Genomic DNA, 24,452 nt, shown 5'->3' with positions numbered 1-24,452 from the left:
TTAACTGTTCATCTGTCTTTTCTATTGTCCATGCTTGATTTTAATTACAATTTTCTCTCATCTCCTCAATTGGCTTCTGAATAATAATAATAATAATAATAATAATAATAATAATAATAATAATAATAATAATAATAGTAATAATAATAATAATAGTAGTAGTATTAATATTATTATTGGTATTATATTATTATTATTATTGTTATTATTATTATTATTATTATTATTATTATTATTATTATTATTATTATTATTATTATTATTATTCAAAATACTAAACTCACGAAACTAAACAAATAAAACTGAAGAATCAGTCATCGGTGTTTATGCCTAATAAAAGTATAAGCTTATTCTCTATTTATAATTTGAATAAAAATGTATTATAGGCCTACTACATTAAGAAACAGATAGGCCTATCCCTCTCCTGCTACTCATTTGAACTCCTCTTGTAACAATGACTCGTTCAGGCTTAAGATGTTATTAGGTTGACTGTTCGATAAAGATGCTTCAAATCAAGCAGTGAGTGTTTTTTTTTTTTCGTAAATATTAAATAACGTGTTCGTTTAAAACGCGCTAAAGAGCATTTTCAAACACTTTTAGTTGGCGAAATGTATTTTCAAAATATTGTAAGCAGAAATTAGTGACACGGGAAGTTCATCGATTAAGGAAGCTGTTTTATCCAGGATATAAGGTAGAAATTTCTAAGTTCGCCAGGTCTCCAAAGTTCGCCAATCGTCATTTCCATTAAGATACCATATTTGGCCAAAAGTTGGCAGCAGTAACTTGATGCATGATGCGTTAGAACTTCGTTGAATACACAAGGTGCCGATATAAGATTTGCTCTGCAAGTATTCGTTTCTTCCAACAGAATAATTAATGCATTTACAGAGTGCAATATATCATTTTAAAGCCTATTTTGTGTACTTCCTGGCTGTATTTATATATATACAGCCATATATATAGTGAAATCCTACTTTATGATATTATTATTATTAAATGTTGGAACTGTTCTTAAGTTCTCCACTGCAGCTTCTTTCATGGCCAACTTGGATCATTCGTTATTGCTTCTCTGGGATCGTTTTAAACATTTGGCGGTTTAAATAACTGATTACATTTTAATTTTAGTATTTAAATGAGTGATATTTTAGATATTTTATAGGTAAAATAATACTAAAATTATTAATAATGTGATAATTTATTAATGATAAAACTTTGTTTAATTTATAATATGACCATTTTTTTCTATATTAAAATATATTACATCTGTGCCCTGATGATATTAAAATATTATTTTAATTTACAATAGGAACACAAGTGGCGAACTTAGGGAACACATGCGTCTTAAGTTCGCCAGTTGCATGCCCCTGTCTCTTTCGTTTTTTGTAAGGTAAGGAGTACCTTACTCTTTACACAATTTTTATTGAAGATGCTCTTTAGTATGAACATTGCAACGCAATTTTTTTTATACTTTCGGAATATAATTTCATCATCAAATTAAAAATAAATTTGCTTAAGGTGGCGAAATTTGGAAGGTTTACATTTTATGTAAAGGTGCTTGCCCACTGAGGTGCGGTGACGAGAATGGAATACAATTTCTTCACCTAGGGAATCACATAAGGAGCGATTGTAGGCATCACCATCATAATTATTAACGGGGCTTTCTCAAGAGACTAATCTTCCATATTCTGCTTACATATTGCATCTCTCCTCTCCTGTCTATCTTGTGTCTCGTTTTCAAAATTTATCCACCCATCAAAACCTAGACATACGATCACAACACTCCTCAATATTATCCATTCCCTCCCACCGAACATCCTCATATTCTTGTTCTTTCACTGTGGCTGTTCCTCGGCTTTGGAATTCCCTACCGAGTAATGTCAGTGACTGTCAGACATCAAACCAATTTAAGAATAGGCTAACGCAATATTTTTCTAACAATTCTTGTTAACAATAATAGCTGTTTCAGGTTTCTCAATGTTTAATGGTTATATATTATATCACAGATAAATATCTAAATTATTTCATTATTATTATTATTATTATTATTATTATTATTATTATTATTATTACTACTATTACAGTAGAACCTCTATTATCCGTGGTAATGAAGGGGGTGGAGTGAACGGTTGATCGAAAAAATCGGATAATCCGTACCATGAAAATTTTGTAATTTCCTCCATGGTCTTGTATTTAACTCGCTAGATAGTGAATCAGAAGTTCACTAATTTAAGTCTGGTTGTCAACGACGGGTTTTTAAGGGACAAAGAAGCCCTTTGTAATGACTGTCTCAGGAAAGATAGGAATAAAGGAGGTCTCATGTTGTAGATTTACATACCTTTTTACACTTCATCCTTGTTTTTTTTATTAAATCGCGCAGTTGTAACTCCAATCTCGTCTTCTGATGCGAAATGAGCCACAGTTTCTCTTACTCAAACCATTCAATTATTTCCATTTTTTTTATAGTTAGCACAACACGTTTTCTGTTAACACCCGTGGAAGACATTTGATATACAAATTATATTATAGAACGGCAATTCGAACAGTAGACAATGCTGTGTAACGATAAAGACTTATAATAACACTCTCTAGCAAAAACATATGTAGAACCTACTAATATGATGTACAAAACAATACTTCATATAAGTTATTTATTTCTGAAAAAAAAGAGCAAGAAATAGACAGTCGGATAATCCGCCAATCGGTTAAAAGGGTGACGGATAATCGGGGTTCTACTGTATTATTATTATTATTATTATTATTATTATTATTATTATTATTATTATTATTATTATTATTATAACTATTTCTTACCAATGTTTATTATTGTCACACTAACATTACTTATCCAACTTTTATTATTTACTTTCATGTTGTTTTATGGTCTAGATATTAATGTAATAACTATGTAAGCAATTGTATTCAATTAGAATTAGAGTCTGGCTGGGCGGAAGAGAACGCCTATTGGCCTTAGCTCTGCCAGATTAAATAAATAAATTATTAAATTATTATTAAAAAAAACTGTTAAAGCAAAACTTTGATCATATCGTGTGACGATAGCTGAAGAATTGCTTCCGGATCGCATAGTTTTTGTATGTCGGAGGGAAACATTCTCCGTATGTGGGATAAACCTGATAAAAAATGGTCAATGTATTTACTCATAAATTTGCATTCTAAACTAAAAATATATAGAATATGTAGTGAATTTATTGCGGAAAGATTGGGATCTCTAGCGAGGGAATCGCTCTGAATAATACGAAGGGAAGATACTCAAGTAAACAAAGAAGTCCCCCACTGAATACCGTCTGGAAAAGCGAAACAATAAAAGCCGTAACCTAGTTGGTAGGATAGAATAAGAGACAGCATGCAGGGAAGAAACATGAATGATGAAGAATGTCTGGATGGCGGCCTCTGGAGGAAGAAGAGTGCATCTTACAGGCAAGGAAACCTAGGAAGAACACATAAATATTTCTCAGAATTGAATTAATAATAATAATAATAATATAATAATAATAATAATAATAATAATAATACTTACTTACAAATGGCTTTTAAGGAACCCGGAGGTTCATTGCCGCCCCCACATAAGCCCGATATTGGTCCCTATCCTGAGCAAGATTAATCCAGTCTCTATCATCATATCCCACCTCCCTCAAATCCATTTTAACATTATCCTCCCATCTACGTCTCGGCCTCCCCAAAGGTATTTTTCCCTCCGGTCTCCCAACTAACACTCTATATGCATTTCTTGATTCACCCATACGTGCTACATGCCCTGCCCACCGCAAACGTCTGGATTTAATGTTCCTAATTATGTCAGGTGAAGAATACAATGCGTGCAGTTCTGCGTTGTGTAACTTTCTCCATTTTCTTGTAACTTCATCCCTCTTAGCCCCAAATATTTTCCTAAACACCTTATTCTCAAACACTCTTAACCTATGTTCCTCTCTCAGAGTGAGAGTCAAAGTTTCACAACCATACAGAACAACCGGTAATATAACTGTTTTATAAATTCTAACTTTCACATTTTTTGACAGCAGACTAGATGATAAAAGCTTCTCAACCGAACAATAATAATCATTTCCCATATTTATTCTGCTTTTAATTTCCTCCCGAGTGTCATTTATATTTGTTACTGTTGCTCCAAGATATTTGAATTTTTCCACCTCTTCGAAGGATAAATCTCCAATTTTTTATATTTCTATTTCGTACAATATTCTGGTCACGAGACATAATAATATACTTTGTCTTTTCGGGATTTACTTCCAAACCGATCGCTTTACTTGCTTCAAGTAAAATTTCCGTGTTTTCCCTAATCGTTTGTGGATTTTCTCCTAACATATTCACGTCGTCCGCATAGACAAGAAGCTGATGTAACCCGTTTAATTCCAAACCCTGTCTGTTATCCTGAACTTTCCTAATGGCATATTCTAAAGCGAAGTTAAAAAGTAAAGGTGATAGTGCATCTCCCTGCTTTAGCCCGCAGTGAATTGGAAAAGCATCAGATAGAAACTGACCTATACGGACTCTGCTGTATGTTTCACTGAGACACATTTTAATTAATCGAAATAGTTTCTTGGGAATACCAAATTCAATAAGAATATCATATAATATTTCCCTCTTAACCGAGTCATATGCCTTTTTTAAATCTATGAATAACTGATGCACTGTACCCTTATAATCCCATTTTTTCCTCTCCATTATAATAATAATAAGAATAATAATAATAATAATAATAATAATAGCAACAATATTAATAATGATTGTATTTTTCAATAAGCCTACACCATAACTTACCATCACTATAATTAAGTACAGCCTACGAAGGACAATGTTCCCCGCTCTGAAATTGCAGTCAGATGGCTAACATTACTGTGATGGGTAGGACGTAACGTTGAAATATTTAAACGCATTCACGTGACTTTTCGCCCCTTTTCAGGATAATGAGTCTGATGCCAGGCGATAGTGCGCAGCGGTCTTTGTCGTGCACTCATGTTCGCGTGCACGGCCGTAATTTGAACTAGCCATATAGAAGAACGGTGTGATTTGAAGTGCGTCCCCTGGCCTTATTGATATATGATATTGCAGTCACACTTGCTCGGAACATTACTGACGGGACCAGGAGATTATGTTGTTTTTATGCCCTAAGCGTACTGAACAGAATGGGAGATTAGCGAGTTTTAATTACTGAAACATAATTTCAGCACTCGTTATTAAATAAGGCTTCGTATGACATTTTTACGGTCTCTGGAAGATCTTGTGTGATAAGTGGCCAACAAAACGGACACTCCGAGTAATGCAGCATTATTAACTATTTTACTTTCTCATTACTCGGGTTGTAAAGGGGGAATAACTTACTGTGGTATTGTGGAGCTACAAAAGTCAATTTCCAAATTGAGTGGAAGGATTCGGTTTTATCATCCCTGTCACCGAAGAAGTAGTTTCCGGCATGCGTTTGTGTGAAATGATTTCTCCTAAACTATTTTTAGGTTGTGCATAAGTTCGTAGCGTTTTTGTTTCGCATGTTAGTATTCCGGTTGCTATATGTTTATTTATCGATTGTCATTTTTTATTTGAAGTTCAAATGTTGTGCTTGAGTTTACATATTGAAGTTTTCATTTTTGCAGGTAGTGAGTGGAGCCGTGGACGCTAGAAAATGGAGTGTCTAGTTGAGAAAGTGGGACATTTCCGACACATTCTTCTTTTTGAGTTCAATAGAGGGGCGAAAGCAGCGGAGGCGGCCAGAAACATTTGCGTTGTGTACGAGACAATGCTATCGGAGAGATCACGGCAAGAAAATGATTTTCTCGTTCCAAGGAGGGTCGTTTTGATAATAGTGACACTCCACGTTCAGGAAGACCTTCGGGGTTTGATAAAGCGCGTTTAAACACGTTAATCCACAATGATGCACGTCAGTGTATCCGTGAACTGACAAATGTGGTTAACTGTGACCATTCCACCGTCGTGCGACATTTATTGCCACCAACTGAGACGTCTTGCACACACAATCCAAAAAAAAAAAAAGACCAACAAGACTGCGTGAAGTGATGCTACTCCACGATAACGCTTTTCCGCACTCTGCTAACCTGACACAAAACACTATCCAGGAGTTGGGTTGGGAAGTCATTCCGCACCTACCTTATTCACCTGATCTTGCGCCCTCAGCGTTTCACCTTTTCCGCTCTCTATCGAAAAACCTTCGAGGAACTTCCTTTCCGGATGAAAATGCGCTCCGAACATGGCTTGACGACTTCTTTAACTCAAAAGTGGAACCGAAAAATTACTCTAGCGTTGGCAGACTGTTGTAAATAGTAAAGGAGAATATATTGTTGATGATTAACTTCTCTCTCATGTGTATCTGATGTGTTTAATAAACTTATGAAAAAACTCTACGAACTTACGCACCAGACCAATATTTGACGGATTTTTTCATATTCAGTGCCTGTAAGTCAGTTTCCAAATTGAGAGGAAAGATCCGGTTTTATCATCCCTGTCACCGAAAAAGTAGTTTCCGGCATGCGTCTGTGTGAAATGATTTCTCCTAAACCATATGACGGATTAATTTTCATATTCAGTGTCTGCAAGTCAGTTTTCAAATTGAGCGGAAATATCCGGTTTTATCATCTCTGTCACCGAATAAGTAGTTTCCGACATGTCGTTTGTGTGAAGTGATTTCTCCTAAACTATTTGACGGCCACAATCTGTACGCCGGTCACAGCACGTTTTGAATTAACACTATTGAAATTATGAAAAATATTAAAATGAAGAGTTGGGATGGAATGGTGGAGAGAAATAGGAACACCCTTATAAAAACCCTCAAGAACCTTGGCGGAGTCGTATCTATGGTGGACAAAGTTATCACCGTGGTTCGAATGCGGGTCATCATAAGCCAGTGCTCCGCCAACTGATTTATCAAAGCGACTAACACATCCAATTTGTTTGAACTGGTTTGGTTTGTCGTCACATGTTATTTGAACCGTCAGTTTCAGTTTCTGATGCAGTCGGTTATTAGCTAATACTGCTGTAATTTCATAAAAAGTGTGGAATTAATGATTGTATGCGAATTGCGTCAAAATTTACCGGTTGGAGCTATTTTAAATTGCAATATCGTTCAAAGTCATCATTAATGCATGTCATAAATATGCATTCCTTTAATTTTGTTAAATATGACCTGTCTATTTTATTGTCGATAGATTTGAATTTCAGTCCGCGGAGTGCAGTAAAACCACTCTATCACTTGTCACCACAGGAATAGGGCCTCTCTATTGTGTTTCCGTCTGACTGAAGCAGAAGTGAAACCAAACAAACATATCCATTTATTTGTATTTGCCTTTCGAACCTGGAATAAATATCGCTGACAAACATGATGTACGGAACTGCTTGGAATTTTGTAGAATTTCGTTGCTGCTTGTGTTGATTTTAGAGTTGTTAGTTTGGCAATACCGTTAGTGACTACTTTAAGACTGATGACACTAATTAGTGCAATAAAGCAAAATGAATAATCTAAGAATGAGATTAATTGGTGTGAAGTATAAAAACACATAACAGGTAGTCCTACAGTTTCTCGCGAAAGCGCACTGATAAAAATACGAAATTAGTTTCATTTAAAAAAAAACTAATCGGAAAGTGTGACATAATAATGCATTAAGTTATGTCCACTATTTCCTTTCTTATCGATACAAAAATAGTACGGTCCACGCCTGTGGAGTAACGGTTAGCACGTCTAGCCGCGAAACGAGGTGGCCCGGGTTCGATTCCCGGTTTTTCCGGAGTTTTCTCTTAACCCAATATGAGGAAATGCTGGGTAACTTTTGGTGTTGGACCCCGGACTCATTTCACCGGCATTATCACCTTCATTTCACTCAGACGCTAAATAACCTAAGCTGTTGATAAAGCGTCGTAAAATAACCTACTAAAAAAATTAAAAAAAAATAGTACTGATGAGTCAAGTTACGTAGCAGAGACCGACTTCTCGAATTTGGATTATTTACTTTTACCAGTTCGATCACTCTTAAGTTTAATTTCTTTAATTCAGTTATTTAACAACGTTTTATCAATAGCGATGTTCTATAGCAGCGTTTCTCAAACTTTTTTGAAGTGGGGACCACTTTTTAAAGTCAGAACAGTTCCGCGGACCACCTTACTCTTGTTCCCTTCGAAAGCAAATTTATAATTTTTGTAACATATTTTGATACCAGTATACTTATATTTTTAAATAGAATTAAGATTCGGTACTTTGGTCCTCTGTTATGAATTCGGGTTGTCCCTGGCTGGGTTACAGGCGCAGTGCCAGATGTGCAGGGAAAAGATGGCGAGAAACACCACGTGTATAGTGCTTTAAATCCCTCTTTTGTTGCTGAGAGTAGAGTGGGAAGTCGATAGACGGATAGGGTAATAAATTTAATAAAATGTCAGTACTGGGAGAAAAAGTGAAATTCGATTGTCATTTTCAAACTTTGAAATTTTAAGCTACAGTGTGATACGCAATTCGTTTGAATTTTATTTTTTTCTGTCTTTTTTGAAGGACCACAAGGGCAGACCTCAAGGACCACAGGTGGTCCGCGGACCATAGTTTGAGAAACGCTGTTCTATAGCACCGTTGAAATTCGTGACAGCGAGATGGTATTTAACGATATGAGTTTGAGGATGGATTCGCCATGGGAATACATGACAATCTTCTCACGGTTAGGGAAAACCTAAAAAAAAAACATTAATAGGCAATTAATCCGAGCGGGATTCGAACTCACGCACAAGGCCACTTCGAATCATGAATAACGTTTATAATTAATTATTTCGATTTCTTAAAATTAAAAAATTCATATGATTCTGGATATGTAACTAGGTATTCTACAGAAAAACGTACACAGAATTTAACAAAGCCCAATTATTGTGTGCTACGTTCAGGCCTATACTCGAATTAAAGTAATGAAATATAATATGTAATTTATTTAAGAGTGTAATGTAATTCTATATTCATGGTACACGTAAGCCTAATCCATATGAGTCGCCTAGAATCAAACTGCACTTTATCCAAAAATCTGATTTGTCAGAAAAGGCGAAAAACTAGTGCAATTAGACTCCAAATGGTGATTTTATTACTAAAGTTAGGACAAATGAATTCCAGTTTGACTCCAAACGAGCAATTTATCACATTCCCTGCATATTTCTGCACTGAAACATAAGTACCTTAATCCCATATTTCATAATTTGAATGTTGTGTAGAATGGATGAACGAACGAACGAACGAACGAACGAACGAACGAATGAATGAAAAGTAGAAAGGAGGAAGTATAAGTTAGAAGATACATGATAGCCTACTCATCGCGTCATTGCAAGGCCTCTTGACACTCATCTTAACCTTTATGTGAGCTCCTAGCCTAAAGGCCACTTGTCCCACTTCGCCCTGTCTCACTTAAGGGACTTGACTAAATTTTTTCATGAGGAAAAACCGAAAGGAGTAGTCTACCCGCAACATCATATGCAGCTACTACCGCCGCTTCCCACATCTCCCGCAATACCGCTAAAGCCAAGTCCCCGAAGTCTGCCGAAAAATATTATCTTCCAGAGTCCTGAGACAGTTCTTGTCTTATTTTTAAAGTTCAATATAATTCTACACTTCAAAAAAAAGTCACTGACGTGAGAAAAAATGCTCAACAAATTCTGCAGGTTACAGTTAGGACACAAATGCAGGTATATTATACTATACTTCGGGTCTCTGCACATACATCTTTTATCATATTCAAATGTTATGTTTTATTTAACGACGCTCGCAACTGCAGAGGTTATATCAGCCTCGCCGGATGTGCCGGAATTTTGTCCCGCAGGAGTTCTTTCACATGCCAGTAAATCTACTGGCATGAGCCTGTCGCATTTAAGCACACTTAAATGCCATCGACCTGGCCCGGGATCGAACCCGCAACCTTGGGCATAAAAGGCCAGCGCTATACCAACTCGCCAACCAGGTCGACTATATCATATTTTTTTACCCTTAAAATGTAACGTTTACTCTGTACTTACTTAGAAATCATGTCCTACAGTGCCTTGAGTTGAGTTTTTGCTTGCCATTTTCATTTACAAATATTTGAAACATGCAGTGCAATGATTGAATCGATCTTTTTGTGCTTCCTGTAAGTCCCAACAGATGTCAGGAGCTTGATCTGTAATGATTCCACCTAGTGGCAAATTTGAAATTAAATGCATGTATGAAGTATAGTATACTATACTCCAGGACCCAGGAGGATACAAGAAGTTCTGCTACTGCTTAGATTCCATTACCAGTCGAAAGACAGAATTTGGAAATCCGAAATGTATACTGACGTGGAAAATCTGAAGGCTCATTAAATAGAAAATGGAACGAGACTGACCGCGTGGAAATCCGCGAGACATAAGTTCATATTGCATTTCTGTTTTCATGGTATCCCACATAAATTTCGACATTTTCCCAATTAAAGCCTTCACAAATCGGAGCCATGGTTTTCCCGTACTTCTGACCGAGCTTACTGAATCGTCACACTCTGCACAAGAGCTAGGATTCCTTTTCTAGCGAGGACAGCGACGACCTCTCTCACCAGTCGCTCTGCCCAGGTTTTTAACATCTTTTCCGACTCTGCCCTGCTGCTGTCCAGTTGTGCTGCTGATCATTTTTGTCGTACCTCGAGTGACGTCAGAGCAAACCTTTCATGTCAAAACGTTATAATTTCTCTCTCTTGTACCTTGAACATACATATTTCACGTCAGAACTGAGTGCACTATTAACAGGTGAGAAAACAGTTTTTACTGCATTTATTCAGAGGGAAGTGAATGAACACTGGTGGAAAGAGTACTGGCTGGAGTTAATTTTTTTATTGATTATTTTACGACGCTTTATTACATAGCGTCTGAATGAGATGAAGGTGAAAATGCCAGCGAAATGAGTCCAGGGTCCAGCGCCGAAAGTTACCCAGCATTTGCTCTTAATGGGTTGAGGGAAAACTCCAGAAAAAACCTTAACCAAGTAACTTGTCCCAACCGGGATTTGAACCCGGGTCCGCTCCACGATCAGGCATACTAACTGTTACTCCACTTGGTGGATGATACAGTTAATAAATTACAGAATATTTTATATGATGTTTTACACTTTCATTTAAGTACTATTATTATTATTATTATTATTATTATTATTATTATTATTATTATTATTATTATTACTACTACTACTCATCATCATCATCATCATCATCATCATCATCATCATCAACTGGCACTAGAACCCTGGGTGGGTTTTGTCCGCTCGTACAACAGTCCTCCATTCTGTCCTATCTTCAGTCTTCTTTCTCCAACCCCTCACTCCCATTATTTCTAGGTCCCTGATGACCCCATCCAGTCATCTCTTCTTAGTTCTTCCTTTCCACTCTGCCAGCGGATTTCTTGTAGGGCCACAACATCTATACCAAATTTCAGTATTTCGTTGCCAATCTCATTCATTTTACCTGGTCTCAACATCGTCTGTACATTCCAAGTCGCTATCCTTAAATCGTTTTTCCGTTTAGTATACAGGGGTCGTAGTCCGTTAAGTCCACCATCTGAGGCTGCTTATTACTACTACTACTACTACTACTACTACTACTACTACTACTACTACTACTACTACTACTACTACTTTATTTGGTTATTTAACGACGCTGTATCAACTACTAGGTTATTTAGCGTCAATGGGATTGGTGACAGCGAAATAGTATTTGACAATATGAGGCTGGGGATTCGCCATAGATTACCTGGCATTTGCCTTACGGTTGGGGAAAACCTCAGGGGAAAAAACCCAACCAGGTAATCAGCCCAAGCGGGAATCGAACCCGCAAGCCCGAGCGCAAACACCTTAACCGACTGGGTATTCCGGTGGCAGGTGGTTATATTATTATTATAATTAATATTATTATTATTATTATTATTATTATTATTATTATTATTATTATTATTATTATTGATACTTTATATAAAACTCTAGTTAGGAATAAGCTAGAGTTTGCGTCTGTAATATGGTCACCTCAGTTCCAGTCCCATCAGATGCAAATAGAAAGGATACAGAAAAGATTTTTACGTTATTTATATTTTAAAAAACATCACGTGTCGTCTTATAACAAGCAAATTTCATATAATTAGTTACTTTTTTACTTTAATTATAATCTCGACGATTAATAAATAGTCAAATTTTACTCTATAAGACTGTTAACGGTATATTGAATAACATTTATTTTCTTAAATTCCTTCAATTCAATGTAAAAAAAACAGAATTACGTCATAGGCAACCTTTTGTTATTCCCATTCCCTAACTGTTTTCTTCAAGAACTATCCATTGTTTGTTATGTATAATACTTACAATTCTCTATATCAGTAGTGTCAGAGTTGTAAGCTCCGAAATCGGTTGTGGTGCTAGAGACGTCCAGTCGGAGCGTGAACTTATGTCTGTGGAAGCACCGGAGCAAGCAACGAGTTATAGTGGAGTGCTCTTCTCCGTTTAGGCTGTGTCTGACAACGCTGCTCTATATTGACATTTGGCACTATATTAACTGCAATATTATATTCTAGCATCTATTACCGTTATGTATTTTCTTTCTTTCGTTTGTGTTGTTTGTTTTGTTTTTTTTTATCTTATTATGTATTTTGTGTATGTATCTGTGTAAGCCACCTGTAATTGGAAGCCTGCTTCTGTTGGTGGTGGATTTAAATAAATAAATAAATAAAATAAATAAATTATTATTATTATTATTATTATTATTATTATTATTATTATTATTATTATTATTATTTCGAAAACAAGCTTTTTACTCCGAAAACTTTTGTTCCCTGATATTTTAATCCAAATATTGCATCATATCAGCAACTCATTGTTTCTGAATTAGTCTCCACAGTTTGAAAGGGACCGAAAGTACTCACAATGTGTTCTCCTCGACACTGAAAGCCAGCCATTTCAGCTCCTCAGTGTGAGGAATGGTGAGTTGCAATAATGAGCGGTGCGCTTTGCTGTGGGTGCTCCAGGCGGTACGGGACCAAGTGCGCGGGCTGCGAGCAGGGGATCCCCCCCACCCAGGTGGTGCGCCGCGCCCAGGACAACGTGTACCACTTGCAGTGCTTCGCCTGCGTCATGTGCAGCCGCCAACTCAACACGGGCGACGAGTTCTACCTCATGGAGGACCGCAAGCTCGTCTGCAAGCCCGACTACGAGGCCGCCAAGACGAAAGGTACGTTCGGGTTCGGGTTCATTTCCCAATTAAAGTAACTTACATACTCACCTCCTAACCTTTCCAGTCTCTTTGGCACATACGACAGATCAGAAGAACTATTTCCCTTTATTCGTTCTTTTTTAAATAGTCTTTATTAAACACAAATGTGTGCAACTTTCAGCTATGTTTTATTTATTCTGGAGATCTGGCTCGGACCTCGCAGAGAGAGAGCGATTGTGAAATATTGGTGGAATTATGGAAATGGGAGAACCCAGAGAAGAGCCCTCAGGACCGTCTTGTCTACCACAAATTCCTTCAAGGCCCAGGGAGATTTGAACACGGGTCGCCACGATAGAAGACAAGCTACTCGGCCACGGTCGGACTTTTCGTCTTTTTTTCCCCCTCTCCTTCTGTGCGCCAGCCACGAAAACTTCTCTGACAAATAGCAAATAACATAAAAAGATCTCCAACTCAGTGTATGAGTATAGGCATACTTTCGGGAGGCTATTGAAGCGATGTTAAAACAAGCCAATAGTGGTAAAATCGGAACTATATCTCATTTTATACAGCCCTATCGGTCTTAAAGGTATCCATTATACAAACAATACTTACTATTCAAATCTGGCTTTCAGGTAGAAGCTCCCTGTGAAACAGGCTTGAATAATTTCAAGGAAAAAATTGTTCCGGGGCCAGGTATCGATCCCGGGACCCTTCGCTTAGCGCACGAATGCTCTACCGATTGAGCTACCCCAGGAACTATACACAACATCGTCATAATTCGTCCCACAACTCAAAATGGGTTGACAAGACGCCAAAACCCAACTTTGAGTGCACACAATTCTGTGTAACTTAAATTGTGGCTTTCTGTTAACGTACCTACAGTAATGGCTATATTATGCAAATCTGGCTTTCAGGTAGAAGCTCCCTATGAAGCAGGCTTGAATAATTTCAAGGATCCCGGGATCGATACCCGGCCACAGAACAATTTTTCTCTTGAAATTATTCGATACTTACTATTACTAGTTCATATTGCACTCCAAACGAGTGTAATAGTTTACACTTTACTCGTAAATGAAATATTTAACCATAATTTACATACAACATATGTTTTTTTATGTGTAGATATAGATATAATGGTTGAATATTAAACTGAAAACCATTGACAACACATTTTCGCCCTTACCCGATCTGATCACATCAACGGACTGTGTTTTTAATATTCAAACGTAATAGGACTAACAGATTTGCCAATAATTGAGTAGCTTAATATCAAAGGCGGACATCTGACCTCAGATCGAAATTTAGATAATGTGGATTCTTATACATTTTTTCATGCTCTTTTCAGTTATGGTGAACTATAGGCAAACTCTAACACTACATCTATAAAAATAAATTTTGTTAAAATATTACAAAGAACATTGTGAAACAAAAAGTGCCTCTAGATCAAAACTATGGAGACAACAGATGTCCGTCTTTGATATTAAACTACTCAATTATTCCTGACCATCTAAACAAATGTGGCTAACACAGTTACTTTGTCTTCGACTGAAATTGTAAATCGACTATACAAAAAGACGATTTTATAGTTCAGCAATAATAATATTAATGCCATAAAACTGACAAATCATATAAATAATGAGTTGGCTATTCATTATATACGTTAAAATTGTCAGATTGACAACACTTATAACCAGTTTCTTCCCATCATTCCGATCGGAACACAGCTACCACACCCCGACGCAATGCAGCAAACTATGAAGCATTTATGAGTATACAGCTTATATCTTAAGAGTTAAATCTCCTGGTAAAACTATACACCTGTCGACAGGTGACATCACCCACACGTAGTTCTATGTAAAGATATGCAGCAGAGTAAAGATAGACTATGCACTTGTCGACAGGTGATCTCACCCACACATAAAAGGTTTACCACAGTCTAATATATACAGTCACGAAGCTCAATACGTAGTAAATATGCATCCATAGATAGTTGCTAACCACTAGGATCGCTACTATCGCCTCATCACAGACAATGCGAAATAGTATCTGCACAGTCTATTGTTCCTAGCAACCTCAACAACTCAAGCTTCGTGACTGTACATATATACTAGACTGTGGTGTTACGTAAAGATATGCAGCATAGTAAAACTATGTGGATTTTTTAAATCTTAATATCTGACGCAGATGGGGGCTGCATGGACGGTGATCAGCCTAACAAGAGACCGCGCACCACGATCACTGCCAAGCAGCTGGAGACGCTGAAGCTGGCGTACAATAATAGTCCGAAGCCGGCGAGACATGTGAGAGAGCAGCTCAGCCAGGACACGGGCCTGGACATGCGGGTGGTCCAGGTGTGGTTCCAGAACAGGTCAGTAGTCTACCCATACCTTCAGTTCAACGAGAATCTGTTCATGGCGCTATGTTTCAGTTTTATCGTACAAGCTTATGTATTTCTTTCTTCTGGGCCAATATTAAGTACACTTGATGTTCATTCTATTTCTATTGGAAAAGCATTGCTCCGCCAATTAACAAACAACCTTCTATCAGAGGTACAGAGTTAAGGTAGGATTTTTCAGGTTAATTATATTGATCTATGTTGTCAAAGCGGCTGTAAGGGAGGTGTTCTCGAAGAATTAAATTAAACTAATTATTCTTGAACTACCAAGAGCATAAAATTATGTATAATGTATGTATGTATTTATTCACACTGCAATGGGTATATACCCGGTGGCAGTGATAACTAATTTCACTCAATAATGACAATAATAAACTTATTAATTAAAAATACAATTAATAATAATACTAATAATTAATACTAACAATAATTTATAATAATAATAATAATAATAATAATAATAATAATAATAATAATAATAACAGGGAACATCCTAAAATTAAATGAAGCACGATCACTTAAAATAACATTTAAAGTAAATCTAATTTGTATCTTAAACCTAAGTTCGAAGTAAAACCCACGAGTATGATATGTTCATATCTGCATAAGTTCCTTTCAATACTACACTCATTTCGCTGTCAACTCACTCACTGCACTGGAACTACGACACATTTCACTGATTCTATCCTGATTTCACTACCACTTCAAAAACATTTCACTGTTCAAATACTTTGCACTGCCATTATAAACTATAAAGCTTCACTGACAGGAAGACGTTTCACTTACACAACACACTTTACTGACACAACACATTTCACTGACACAACATAATTCTTCACTGATACAACACTTCAATAACAAAATATCATTTACACCCTTTAAATACTGTGTATAATTACCGTCTATTAGTAAAGTCCTTAAGCCTATTTTTAAATACATTTTTGGTTATTGGTAAAGCCTTTAGTAAGTCTGCAGGTAAAGCATTCCAGTACCTGATAGTACGATTGAGAAAAGAAAACTTTCCAGTGTCCGTCCTCTGTCTTCTTTCCCTCAATTTATATGAGTGGTCGTTCCTTGAAGAGTAATGACTATCAAATAACTACAAAGAGAAAAATATTGTAGTAATCATGACATAGAATAGATTTTAATACATTAGTAGTTTATTTCTTAAGCCATCGCCATTCAACAATTCCACTAATACAGTCTCTCACCTCCGAATTGTGATTATTTAAAACGGACATACACTAACATAATAACACGTAACTAAAATCAGACTATATACAGAGTATAACGAAAAAAGTGGGCAAAACTTCTGAGTTGGGCTTACAAGTATGATCATAATGTATTCCACTAAATACGCTAGATACGTTTGCTTGCTGGAATTATTTTGATGCATTCTGTTCACATTTCCTTAGATGAACTGTTCAAAATGTCGACCCCCTGACTGAATAGGCTACAGGCCGCAGTTCTCATAGAGGTCCTAAAATGTTCTCAAATTTCTGGCATAGTTTTTATTGTTTGACAGAAGAGTGCCTTCATTAACCACAGAAATCGAATACTCCAATGACTTTAAGTGCCCTTACAGGAAGTAGTGCAATGGGTGAGATCTGGTGAGCGTGGAGGCTAAGCATGTTCGACAAGCTGCGGCCTGCATTCAGACAGGAGGTCGAAATTTTGAACAGTTAATCCAAGGAAATGTAAACAGATTGCATCATAGGTCTAATAATTCCAGCAAACAAACATACTGGAGTGCAGTATGATCATATTTGCCATCCCTACTCAGAAACCAAGCATTATTAAATATTTGTTCTTCTATACATATGAGGAATCCATAACTGAATAAGTTTTGCCCACTTTTTTGGTTAGAAAAGTTCGCGTCCAGAGCAGAGCAGTTCAATTATATTCAATTAAATTAGTGTTTTGTTTCAGTTTTGTTTTAGTAGGTTATTTTACAACGCTTTATCAACATCTTATTGTTTAATCAAATTTAAAAGTGCCAAGATTTTATTGATAGTCTACCAATTTGATCGTAAAAACAGCAGACGATTATGGCCGGAATGTCTGACGAAGTTGTAGCACAATAATTAATATTCTAAGCGACGTTGTAGTTGGCGACATTTTCTTACACAGCGCTCTTAATTGATGATGTTTACGACTTTCCTTGTTTAAGACATTGTGCTGGAAGTCTGGGACAGAGAGGGTTGAGAGGTTGGGGTGGAAGCAACTACCCTGGTTTAGCTCCAGAGGAAGCCACCACACTGTGGGAGGAAGGGGGTGGTGTAGTCTCGTTCTTGTAAGGTTTTGGACCAACATCCCTGCACAGCTCCCACCCTCTCAAGACATTGCCTTCCGCCGTATATTGATCAAGGCAGCAGTGCGGGAAGGAAGAGGGAGACAGAAATTTTCTGAGAATAAATATGGCTTCTTTTTGACAGCCTCTCATATCAAGTCTGGGCACGCATCCTGATTGGTCCACTCTTCAATACGTCACTTTCATCCAACCCTCCCACCACCAACATTACTCTTTCTTTTTACTCGTTTCCGTTCTTTTCACGCACCCCTTCTCCGCACATCATTCCCTCTTGGGACTTTTGAAAAATCTAGAACGCTAAAGAGAGAGCTCCAAGAGAAATGGGGGTGGTTTAGTATAAGGAGGGTGAGTTGAAAAGGGGATGATCAGCAAATTGAAACGAGGCCGCCAGTCTACTGAAATGAAAAAAGGGAAGAAAAGAGAAGAAATCGCAAGGGGTGAAGAGGATATGTGAGGGTAGGGTGGTTGAGAAATAAAAGTATCTAGAAGACAAATGGAAAGGAAAAATCCATTCGACTTTGGGGTGGTTCCTATACTTCATGTATCCACCCTGTCTCCTCAGAAAACAAGCTAGTGCTTTCGTCATACAATTCTGGGCGCACGTCTTTCACAGCGCAGTTCGAAGTAGCAGGAATGGAGACACAGTAGACTCATTTGTTTCGAACTAAACTTTGCAAGTCTGTGTTTCTGTTTCCATGTCATGTAAATCAACGAGGCAGTAAAAAGTTTTTTTTTTTATCTGCGATTCGTTTTAAATAAATACTCGTAGTCTATTTGAACTTTCCGATTGAGAAAATTTAATTACAGATCCCCCACGACACGATTGCTAAAGCGCATGTATACTCAGTTGAATTTGTAATCGAATAACATTAACGATAGGCCTATTGCCTGATTTTTTGTTCATGTAAATGTGAACAATATGATGCTAAAAGATATCATGCGCTTTAATGTTCGGTGCACCATTTATAATCATCGATTACTTGCATATAGTTATTTGACACTTCATTTAACCAGGATAAAGTCTGTAGTGACTGACTGTTTCTACAAAAGTGACAAAAGGAAAACATCCATAACTCTGCAAAGATGATAGTTAACGTCTAAAAATTACTATGCTTACTCCGTCCGACATCCAAACAACGTATCCTATATTTTCGTGTTGTAGGCCTATTTCTTTTCATTTCGGCGCTGTTATATTTCCGAGTCGCATTTCTTTATTTTTCCGTGTTCTAAGATTAAAATCTTACAAAATGGAAGAAAAAAAAAACATAAAAAGTTCAAACAACTATAGGCCTATCCCAAAGTGAGTTTGAAATACAGACGTGGACAAATTATTAGACAAAATTAATTATATGTGCAACAAAGCTGTATTTATCGGCAGAAATAATAAACAAAAATATATTTTGGACAGAAATAATGAACAGAAAATTGAGTCTGGAGGTTACTAATATTTTGTGAACATTCCCTTATTCTTTATTAACACGTTGATTTTCTCAGGGATGCTGGAAACCAAAGTTTGGCACTTTCTTTGAATATCAGCATCATTTAGCCAGATATCAGACAGTGCTTAAATGATCCACGTTTTGTAGTAAGCCTCTTTTTGTTCACTTTCGTCTACAGTATAGATCACAGATTTTGAATTTTGTTCATGTCCCGTCTTCTTGCAGGCCATGGGAGAACAGACTGTTGAATATCTTCTGCAGTATATAATTAAAACACCAGTAGTACCAACACAGCCAGATTTTATTTTTTTATTTTATTGGGTTATTTTACGACGCTGTATCAACATCTAGGTTATTTAGCGTCTGAATGAAATGAAGGTGATAATGCCGGTGAAATGAGTCCGGGGTCCAGCACCGAAAGTTACTCAGCATTTGTTCGTATTAGGTTGAGGGAAAACCCCGGAAAAAACCTCAACCAGGTAACTTGCCCCGACCGGGATTCGAACCCGGGCCACCTGGTTTCGCAGCCAGACGCGCTGACCGTTACTCCACAGGTGTGGACAACACAGCCGGATAAAATATACTTAACCATTGGAAAAATATACCAGAAAATGTAAACAATCACATTTACAACAATAGAGACTCTATGAATTATACTGATAGTTGATATGACGAATTATATTATGTTTCCAAGAAAAACGTTTTAGTCTAATAATTTGTCCACGTCTGTAGGTAGTGATAGTTTTAATTACTAGATATAAAAAGTAATAAAAAAAGACAGGAATATCTATACCTCCAGGAAATTAATGCGAAAGTGTGTACAATTCAGGGACTCATTTACAAGAGAAAACTGTACATTACCCCAGCATCCATCCTTAAATCGGGTAATATCGGACAGTGAGTTTCTTTCATCTACCACCAGATGATAGTACCTGAATGACATGGTTACGTTTCTGTGATGTCGCATACAGAAACGTAACCATGTCATTAAGGTACTACAATACGGTGGTAGATGAAAGAAACGCACTGTCCGGTATTACCCGATGTCCGATACTACCCAACTCTCCCCTACACCTGAAGCCAAGCCTTGCTATTGCATTGCTCACATCACAAATTATTCGTACTGCAGATCTATGCATCCGTCCAGCGTTTCCATAATATCATTTTTTAATTAATGGCGGATACTTGACTTTTCGCCATTCGTCCATATGAAGCCAGTTATGTAGGCCAATTTACCGACAGAGTCGCTGCGAGAGTGCGCCTTAGGAGGCTGGTTCACTTTACACCCGTGATGAGATGAGATGATAATGGAGATTTTTTGGGATACCACAGGAGAACCGGAAGTCCCGGAGAAAACCCCTGTGTTACCTGGACCACGGGCTTGTCCAACACAAATTTAAATCGGAGTACGGTACGCCGGGAATCGAACTTGTGTCCACAAGAGTATGTCTAGTGTTTTAGCCACTAGACCACCATGGCAGCTTCTCTCTTAAAATATTGAAAATAGGCCTACCAATTATATCTACATAGACTCGTAATGTTGTAAGCAGCAGGATCAAAGAGTAAACAGGATTATCTCTGTTTTCGGAATATTCCCACATTACTGCAACCAAAGCCACCGTTTCTGGCGTGTGAAATAACAAATGGGAATGTTGAAAGAGAATATCATATTTCTGCCGCAGTGTGTGGGCGAGGAAGCTGACAGCTGTGATTGGCAGATTGCTGACGTGATTTATGTTTAGAAAGTGACACTACTCTCAGCCGAATTGGCAACAGATGCCACTGACTGGGCAATGTACTCAAGGACACACTCCAGAAACGCAAAATGCGAGTATCTTGCCTTTGCCACAGCCAGTGGGCAATAAGATTGACAACTGTGATTGGCGATTACTGATGTGACGTGTACGTGGATGGTACCGTTCCCAGCTGCACTGGCAACAAATGCTCATCGACTGGATTTTTACTTAAGGACACGCGCCAGAAATTCTGTAATACATCTGTTGCAACAGAAACGACAAGGCAGATTTCGAGAAACGACATATATCCTGAAATTTTCTGTTACTTGTTTCCTAGTAAGATTTCCCTCTTACACTAACACAACTTCAAGCTCACCGTCATTCCTATCCAAGTAATCCAAATAGAATAATTTGTCTTCCAAATTATCAGCTGTGAATCTGGCTGCCATTTTCATTTACTACCGTAAAAATTCTTAACTAGTGGTTAGGTAGTAATGTTACACTAACCGACATTGATGCGCTTGGACACTGTGCAAGTCTGAAATCATACTTACAAATCGTCATTTTTATGAAACCTCCTATGTGACAGGACAGAAAATATTTTTTCAGAAGGAAGAAAAAATTAATTAAAAATCATTATGCCCACACTGATCCTCGATGATATCATTTATGTTCATCATATTCACCAGCAGCACTGCAAGCCACCAACACCAAATGAAAGTGGAGAGGCCATGTTGCAAGACGGAAGATGAACTCAGAAAGTCACACTATGGGACCCCCGCATTGGCAAGAGATCAAGCGGAAGAACCAAGAAGAAGATGGGGCGACCTCTTCAGTGAACGTGCAGGAAGCCAATGGTTAAGCAGGGCAAGAAATAGGGAAGACTGGAAAAACATAAGAAGACAAGTGAACAGTAACTAAAAGCAGTGCGACAGAAACAGGATAAGTGAACAATATCAAAACAGTGCAGAATGTGAACCAAGTGAACAATTCGAAGCAGCAAACATCTCTTACGCGCAGCAGCTCACCGCGTGAGACAAATAGTGCTCTCCCTCTATAGGAGGAGGCCTTTGCCCTCAACGGGACATTTTTAGGCTAATCATTACATTTCATCATTTCATATTCACCAACGTTTTCTACCGAATTATTTTATCTTCTTATGTACGCCCATTAACTTTCAGTTAATGTCTTATTTCTCTTGAAAAAATTATTTTCTGCACTACCACATAATAACTATGTAACCAAATTGTATTCAATTATAATTAGAGTCTGGTTGGGCAGAAGAGAAGGCCTACTGGCCTTAGCTCTGCCAGATTAAATAAATTATTATTATCATTATTATTATTATTATTATTATTATTATTATTATTATTATTATTATTATTATTATTATTATTATTATTATTATTATTATTATTATTATAGGAGGTTTCGACGAAATACTGTTATGAAATTTCCGCCTAGTGTGGTCTATGGTCTTAATGTTAAAGAAGAATCCGGGAACAGAAAACATGATGGTAGAAAATGTTACGTGTCTTGTCTTGTTTCAGAAGAGCTAAGGAGAAGCGGCTGAAGAAGGATGCGGGGCGGACTCGTTGGAGTCAGTACTTCCGCTCCATGAAAGGCGGATCCTCGCCCCGCCACGAGAAACTGCACGACAAGGACGACAAAATGGACCTCGAGTCTAACTTCAGCCACACGCACGGTGAGGCAGGAATTTCTTATTCTGTATTAGAGTTCTTATGCTTTTTACTCCGTCATTTACTCTTATAGTATTTTACTTAAATTGCAGTAAATTCTAAATTTAAAATTACTGGAAAATGTTCACCACACATTTTTACAGTGCTTCCAGTAACATGTTGTAGTTGCTCGCCAAACTGCGTCAATTAGAAGTGCAGTAGTGGCAAAAAAAACCGGACCGACCCTTGTAGCTGATTTCAGAGCCTTGTTCACTCCAGAGCACGATAGACTGTTAACTAAGACTTTCGTGGTTCGAATCCTGCTTGGGAAGCTTATTCAAATGTATTACCAATACTTTTCGATTGCTGGTAAAATTCATGTTCTGGGAATAATAAGTTAATTAAGTAGTAAAATATCGCTACATTCGAAAAGTATTGAGAATAAATTTGAATAAGGAACAAAAAAAAGTTTCCTTCCCAGGCAGGATTCGAACCACGAAAGCCTTAGTTACCAGTCTATCGTACTCTGGAGTGAACAAGACTCTGAAATCAGCTACAAGGGTCGGTACGATTTTTTTTTACCACTAGGCTACTGTACATACAACAATTAAGGTAGGCGCTTACTTATCGGAAAAAAATTCGTTCGTTGCGTTCGCATTTGTATTATAGCATCGCTCATTTATCTGCATTTCCGAATAAATAATCAAATAGTGTTGTAATTTACTGCTAGAGCGCATTATTTCATTGTAGTGTTCTGAACTGAACCTGGAAATAAAATGAATAGCTCTGTAACTTAAATAAACTATGAAGGACATACCTGGTTAATTTAGTATTTTCCCAATCTCATCCCATATGTTCTAATTTCATAAATTATAAAGCTCTTCATACTGTTGGACTTAATAAAATAAGCTTCACGTCATCCATTTCATTATACCTTCAATATTACCGCGATTGGAGGTCTTGGAATCGATATATTTGCCATGATATTCTCTATTTCGATCTTGGTCCGTACCGGAAATCCGTTTAGAATTCTCTAATAAGAATTCTGATCGGAATCCGGTCATGCGAACAGAGGCGATACGGCCAAGTGGGCGATGCTCCATTTCAAATAATGCAAAGAATAAAAATCCGAACACGCCGTACGGATCTGTTGCGGTAAGTGGGCGCCTACCTTTAGTCATTTTATTTGCGTTCTACTGCTTGGCAAACCACAGTTTGTAAATTACGTTTCACGTCCAAAATTTACGTCACAATTACTGTGCTTAGCAGAACAGGTTCAAAACTCTAATGGCTTCTAAAGCCTCACTCACAGTGGCCGTTGACAATTCGGAATTTTCTTATTCCTCTTCTTCTTTTTCTTCTCCTTCTTCATCTTCAAAATCTTCATAATCATTGCGATCCTTATTTCTTACTTCTGTTACAATATCGTCCGTCATCTGTTTGTGTCTTTTTAACGTCATCATCGACTGTTGTTGCATATGCTCCAAAGTCACGGTGGTCCACGTCATCACAGTTACAATCATGAACGTCATCTTCTTTCTCAGTGATATTTAATCTTTGAATTGCTAAATTCTCTGCGTGGCGAAAACAGTTCTGGATCCTAATAATAGGCATATACGAGGGTGCTTCCAAAAGTACGGTAACAAGAGTTCTCGTGGACAAGGTTTATTTCATAGGCAGATATACTGATACACAG

General features: G+C 37.3%; 1 protein-coding gene across 1 annotated transcript in view; it reads left to right on the top strand.

Moving 5' to 3' along the window:
• The window catches only part of Lim3 (Lim3 homeobox protein), a 180,253-nt gene that overhangs the window by 136,283 nt on the left and 19,518 nt on the right, over positions 1-24,452 (top strand). The window contains exons 4-6 of the mRNA XM_069834210.1: positions 13,012-13,214; positions 15,381-15,564; positions 22,628-22,782. Of these exons, the coding sequence (XP_069690311.1) occupies positions 13,012-13,214; positions 15,381-15,564; positions 22,628-22,782 (542 nt within the window). The remainder of the gene's footprint in view (positions 1-13,011; positions 13,215-15,380; positions 15,565-22,627; positions 22,783-24,452) is intronic.

This window comes from Periplaneta americana, chromosome 9, assembly GCF_040183065.1.
Source record: "Periplaneta americana isolate PAMFEO1 chromosome 9, P.americana_PAMFEO1_priV1, whole genome shotgun sequence".
Taxonomy (NCBI): Eukaryota; Metazoa; Arthropoda; class Insecta; order Blattodea; family Blattidae; genus Periplaneta; species Periplaneta americana.
This window is presented reverse-complemented; position numbering and strand designations above follow the sequence as displayed.